The sequence below is a fragment of the Arachis ipaensis genome, chromosome B04 (genome assembly GCF_000816755.2).
Source record: "Arachis ipaensis cultivar K30076 chromosome B04, Araip1.1, whole genome shotgun sequence".
NCBI classification, from domain to species: domain Eukaryota; kingdom Viridiplantae; phylum Streptophyta; class Magnoliopsida; order Fabales; family Fabaceae; genus Arachis; species Arachis ipaensis.
In genome coordinates, this window is record NC_029788.2 from 118,435,535 (window position 1) to 118,441,647 (window position 6,113).

Here is a 6,113-nt window from a genome sequence, read left to right on the forward strand (position 1 = left end):
TTGGGATGAAAAAGGAAAAATAGTAACACAAAATCCCTTACTTCTCCCTTCTGATTGAACATTTGGCCTGAGACATAGCCACGCGCATTGGAGGTACTAGGAGAAAAGATCTATAGAACAAATCAAGTTTACCAAGACATTAACATCAAACAAAACAAAATTACAAATTAAGAAGTTTTCGGTATGTATAGTTCAAATTAGGTACTGCTCGATTAGTTGATGATAACTTTAGAGTGGTTGACAAGTAGAATGTATTGACTCTAACTAGCAGAGTTGTTGATTTTTCTAAAAGGAGAAGTTTTCACTAATAATTTTTCAATTTTCTCAAAAAATTAATCACTAGAGGAAAAAGATAATAACAATGGAACACTTATGACACTAACCACAAATAGAACCCAGTCATCAGCTCTTAGAGGGCGATGAAACCACATCCTGAAATAAAAATTGAAAAGCATTTAGTAGCTTGACACATGTTAGATATGGCACAAATGTTAATACTTATTACACAACAAACAGTGGAACTTGTACTTACGAGTGGTCTAGGCTAACAGCCCGGGCCTTGAAGCCCTTTCGACGATGAGGGTTTAAGCTAACTTGAAGAAATATCAGATCAGAAGCATATGCCACCACACACCTACAACAAAAACCACATGTGTAGGTTGTTAGTTGCGTTGTTCTATGAAGCGTTTGAATTTTGGCATAAGGAAAATGAGTTTGTGCAATGGCATTGTTTTAGACCCAAAGCCTTGGTGCCAAAATCGCTAAACCAAAAGCAGACGTATCAAATAAGAAACAAAAGACATTTACCTATGCAAGGCCTGATCATCTGAAAGTTTCCCCTTTGCTCTAAACCAGTATCTCAAACTGCACACAATTTATTTTTAACAAAGACCAAAAAGGAAATTTTAAAAATAAATAAAATTACACTATGTTTAGCAATTAGCATAAGAAGTTCTAGACATTAAGGCTCTATTTGGTGGAAGATGTTTTAAGAGCTAGGAAGGCAAATATAAATGTGTAGGAGTGGTACACCCATTGGCATTCTAAATCTTATAAAAATATCATAAAAGACCAGTATAAATGTAAGGGAAAAGGTGCATATAGCATAATGCTAACCTGGGAGGAGATTTGGTCTGAGTTGTTTTAGTTTTAGGCTCACAGAACCTTATCTCTATGGGCCAGGGAATGAACTCGGATGTAGCAACCTTGTTACGGTAAGTTCTGAAGCAACAAACTTATCATTATGGCACATAAAATGATCAAATATACTATCTAGAGCCTGAAAAAGTTAAAGCAAGCATATAGGACTATGTTGCATCAAGTAAGCAAATATAGGACTATGTGGGAATAATAAACCTTACCTTGGGAGACGAGGGTCAGTAAGACGTTGTTCCCGTAACTCTTCCATTGAAAGAAGCTATAACAGATATCAAAATTAAATAATGTAAAATCCAGATATCAATTTGAAAATTCTTGATCACTGTAAGCTTGGTACTTGCCTCATCTGGATTAGGGACAGATGGCATAGTCACTTCCTGGTGTTCAAACCCAATTTCTTCTTTCTGTGAAGTTAAGGAAATAACTAAGCATGTGCTAATTTAGAGCAGAATTCCTGAACTAGAGTTAGAGACATATGTTATAGAACATGTATTAGCCAAGAAACAAAAACCTAAATGCAGAGTTGCTATTTCATGAATTTTACCCATTCCAGCAAAGTTAGAATTTATATGATGCAATAAACAAAGTAAATAGTATTAAAGTCTCTATGACCAAATGGTCTACAACTATTAGAGCACACAATGTCATCATTTTGAAGGGACAATTATATTATTCCAAGTCAAGAAAATTAGTATTACTTGAAATGAAGCCATCAAAGTGAAAATGATATTTCCCTTTTGAATTGCATCCACTCTCCTCGTGGCAAAGCTCTTCCCTTCACGGAGTCTATGAACTTGATATATAATTGGCACTGGAAAAGAGAAGTTTGGACTATGTATAAAATATATTGTCCTTAATATTACTATTATTAGCTACTGAGCAAATAAATTAGCAGCATACATGCATATATGCATATCTGATTTTCCAAGTATGAAGAAAATATTACATGATTTACTTAAATACAAAGTGTCATCTTACAAGGAAAAAAAAAACTTCTTAAAGTATAGAAACTAGAAAACGATAATGAAACCGAAATTCCTAAACTATAAAGAAACTTTTTCTTAATAAATATTGAGAACGGAATATAAGTTACTTGAAATCATTATGGTTATTTGAAATCGTTAGATGACTATGATCTATCTTATGCTTTTGGGAGAAATGGTTTCATGACATGGTATTAGAGCTTTTATGACCTAAAAGTCAGTTCAATCTTTATTACCCCCCAAACGAAAAGAATTAGCATAAAACAAACAAAAAAAGAGAAGGAAAAAAAGCCTATATAAATTCATCCAATCTCAAAAGAGGACTCTTGAGTCTTGTATGAAGGGATGTGTCAAAAATATAACCATTCAAATTATCACTTATATTTATTTCTCTTGGATTAGCTAATGAACTAATCTTATCATAATAGAGATAAGCATTTTGAGCAAAGGAGACAAAGTTGAAGACATTCTATCATCACGCAAACTAGTAAAGGGAAGAAGGGGAGTTCTCGTATGCACACACACACACACACACACACACAGAATCAAGGGTGGGGTTGAAAAGATAGAATAGGATTTATCAAGAAGGGAGACATTTGATTGCCAACTAAGAAAGATAAGGGTAATATAGGTCATTAATAAAATAGGAGAAAACTTGCTTGCATAAAACAACATAACATGTGGTCAAGAAAAGAAAATGAATCCTTCAAGTAAGGAAAAAGCAGTATGAAGAAACAGAGAAGATAGTTACACCAAACTTTGTCAACAAAATTCAGGGATCACACATGCTTACTGTTAAAATCCCCAACAAGAAGAAAATAGGCATGCAAGCTATGAACAACTTTAAGACAATCAACAGATTTTGATGCTGCAGCCAGTGCCTGCATGTTACATATTATGTCAGCAGTTTATCAGTAGAGGCTGCTACTGGCACGAGTAGCATAGAAAGAAGATAAAGTAGTTTTACCATACCTGTCCAACTGTCTGTCCACCAAACACCTTCCCGAATTTTGGAGCCTTTGGAGGGGTGATTCCTCGGAAGATATCTACCTTCAATGATAAACAACAGAAAGACATGAGCTGAATTATGAATATATAGCATGTTACTTTGTACAACCAAAGATAAACCAGGACAATCACATCTGACTAGTTTCTATCTCCTCTTCTAGCATATACATAAAACACACCTCTATAGGCTCCAAATGCAATATATGCTCCACTAGCGAGCATGTATCAACAGGTTTTTCTTCACTCCAAATAGAATTTGGCTGTAGCAGTGCTGAGTGCTCATGAAGCAGCAATAAACATGACAACTGCAACAGCAAACAAAGAAAAATAATAAACTGAATTAAAAAATCCATTTTAATTAAGAATGTATCTCTTGTACTTGTCATTGCATACTGAGCTGTTGCATTGAAGAGCAACAGAATGAGAAACTAAAAAGGCACCTTAGTCAGAGCTATGACATCAGCTTGATGAACAGCATTTGCTAGACCTGCAAGTTGTAGATCATATTAGTGTTCTCACAATATAGTTATGCATCAATTTAAGGGAATATCTGTAATAAGCATATTAAGAGAATAAAACAATGAAACTATAAGAATGAAGTTGATTACCATAACCAAAATAGTCATATCTTTTTAATAGAAATTCTGGATGATTTTCATCATCAGTTCTATCCGATCCAATAACTTCAGCCTGCAAGACAAGAAGCCGACTTTCAGCACAAAACTGTCAAATCCAAAATTACTTGTAATTAAAAAAATTATTCACTACCCCTTTATCCATCAGTAGCTTTTACCCTTAAATCACTAAAAGCAATCCAATGAATGTTGTATATTGGCATTGTTTCTCTAAATTTTGAACATCCTAGCAGTTTTCAATTCTATAATACAGCATGTAAAAGAAGCATACCTCTCCTTCAAATATGAAGTAAAGCCCATCTGCAGGTTCCCCCTCACGAACAACATACTCTCCAGGCTCTACGCAATGATAACCCATCATTCATCAATCGAAAGCATAAAATCAATGTATCTATTGGAACACCAACCAATTTCCTTCGAATGAAACATCCGTCCAAGTTCGAATAGATTATTGAAATTCAGTATTTCATAAATTATCTTTGAATAGTTCTTTTTTAAATAAATTTTGAAGTTGAGAGGTGAAAAGCCAACCATAAAAAAGGCTCAATACTGTCAAGAATCTTAGTTGCATAAGTAGATTGTAGATATACAGAACTAGATTAGGAATGAATATTTTAGCTAGTCAGCTGCTGTAGCACCTATTATGAAAATTTTGGCATGCAGCGGAATGGCCTATAGAAGCCATTGTAATGAGAGTAAAGATGGAGGTAATTCAATAACTAGAAGATCTAAAAATCCATAAATGAACCCATTAAAGGAAATTTGCATTTTAATAGTTTTAATATAAACATAATTTGTAACATAACACTACAAGTCTATTATAGTGTCGACTATGTAGTCTACTTGGACAATATTGAGCTGTCCTGATAGTAAAAACACCCAGTAAAAGGAATGACTATGTTAGTCATCTTATCAAAAGTAGTATAAGCCCTGCCCATGTGTTTAAAATTCAACATAAATATACAGTCATCGTTTCAAGAAGGTTATATAAGATAGAGCGGCACCTGATAACAAATGGTAAAGGAAGATCAAGATTGACAAAACCATTCATGTAATATAGAAACAAAAGCAACAACAGTTCCAATTCATTGTAATTGATTAATTAACATGTTGGTTAACCATATTAAAAGACATGACCAGATAGAAACTAGGCAATCATTGGCTTATCAAAGTAAGATTCAGTTTCTAGTGGTTTAACTACACACACAAACCATGTATCAAGGTTGTTATATTACTCCAAAAGGAAAAAATTAAAGTTCCATGCTATAAACAAAATTGGGTAAATTACCAAAATGATACTTGAAATTTATAGTTTTATGAAAATATCTTCAAAGATACCAACGACAAATAAGGCAAAAGATTTAAAAATGTGACAAAAATAACCAGGCATTATAGACAGTACTTTAGAGATCGGATTGTGACATGGTTTTTTTTGTAAACATAATTAGGAAAATATGATCTTTTCATATAAAATTTGGTTATTTTAGTCCAAGTGAATTATTTTGTGATTTGTTTTTGAATGATCGAGAATTTTATATAAAAGGAAAAATTTTGCTTCGATTTTTGCCTATACCTTTTAAATAGTTATTCAGATGTTCCAAAAATTTTGGATTAAATGCACAAGTCATTTGCAATTGAAGTTCATATCTTTACTAGATGCTTTTGTGGCTACATGAACTTTCAGATATACCATTTAGTAGTTTACCCAACAAAATTTCAACATGATTCATTAGCAGGGAGTTCTAATCCATCAATCAAACAAGTTCTAACTTTTCAAAAACTCAAAATCAAGGATAATTATTACCATAGTGCTTAACAATCACAAGCTGAGAAATCTTCCTGACGGAGGAGCTAGGAAGTCTCTGTAGCAGAGGAACACACCCGAGGAACTCAAACACTGCTAAGATCAAACGAAACGCGCAAATTAGAATATTCTCAGCATCGAAATCGAAGAAGATGAATAGAATTTGGTGAGAGAGTCACATACCTTGTTCTTCCTTGGCCATTGAGCTCAGCCAATGAACCTAAAGGTAGAGAGAAAGAGAGAAAGTTACTTACACACTGCGAAAGTGTGAAGATCAGTGTCTTTGGCAGTGTACGGTCAAAATTGATCACCTTTTCTTACTGTCACTGAAACTTTATTTGACATTTGAAAATTATGTATTAAACACGTGAATTATAATTTCTGCGTTTGTAATATTTTATTTATGGCTGTACACCATCATGCATTAGATAATGGATTTGGAACTAAATTGTTTATGTAATAACTAATAAATAAGGAATAATATTTTATTGAATTTAGTTAACATCTGTCCTAAAAATAATAGTA

General features: G+C 33.3%; 1 protein-coding gene across 1 annotated transcript in view; it reads right to left on the reverse strand.

Moving 5' to 3' along the window:
- LOC107634997 (acyl-CoA thioesterase 2) overlaps nucleotides 1-5,888 on the reverse strand; it is a 6,562-nt gene extending 674 nt beyond the window's left edge. The window contains exons 1-16 of the mRNA XM_016338353.2: nucleotides 5,772-5,888; nucleotides 5,589-5,681; nucleotides 4,056-4,123; nucleotides 3,758-3,839; nucleotides 3,590-3,636; nucleotides 3,329-3,454; nucleotides 3,114-3,191; nucleotides 2,935-3,022; nucleotides 1,857-1,969; nucleotides 1,500-1,562; nucleotides 1,362-1,417; nucleotides 1,117-1,221; nucleotides 808-864; nucleotides 533-634; nucleotides 384-432; nucleotides 42-110 (exon numbers count right to left, since the gene is read on the reverse strand). Coding sequence (XP_016193839.1) covers nucleotides 42-110; nucleotides 384-432; nucleotides 533-634; nucleotides 808-864; nucleotides 1,117-1,221; nucleotides 1,362-1,417; nucleotides 1,500-1,562; nucleotides 1,857-1,969; nucleotides 2,935-3,022; nucleotides 3,114-3,191; nucleotides 3,329-3,454; nucleotides 3,590-3,636; nucleotides 3,758-3,839; nucleotides 4,056-4,123; nucleotides 5,589-5,681; nucleotides 5,772-5,790 — 1,215 coding nt within the window. The 5' untranslated portion in view covers nucleotides 5,791-5,888. The remainder of the gene's footprint in view (nucleotides 1-41; nucleotides 111-383; nucleotides 433-532; nucleotides 635-807; nucleotides 865-1,116; nucleotides 1,222-1,361; nucleotides 1,418-1,499; nucleotides 1,563-1,856; nucleotides 1,970-2,934; nucleotides 3,023-3,113; nucleotides 3,192-3,328; nucleotides 3,455-3,589; nucleotides 3,637-3,757; nucleotides 3,840-4,055; nucleotides 4,124-5,588; nucleotides 5,682-5,771) is intronic.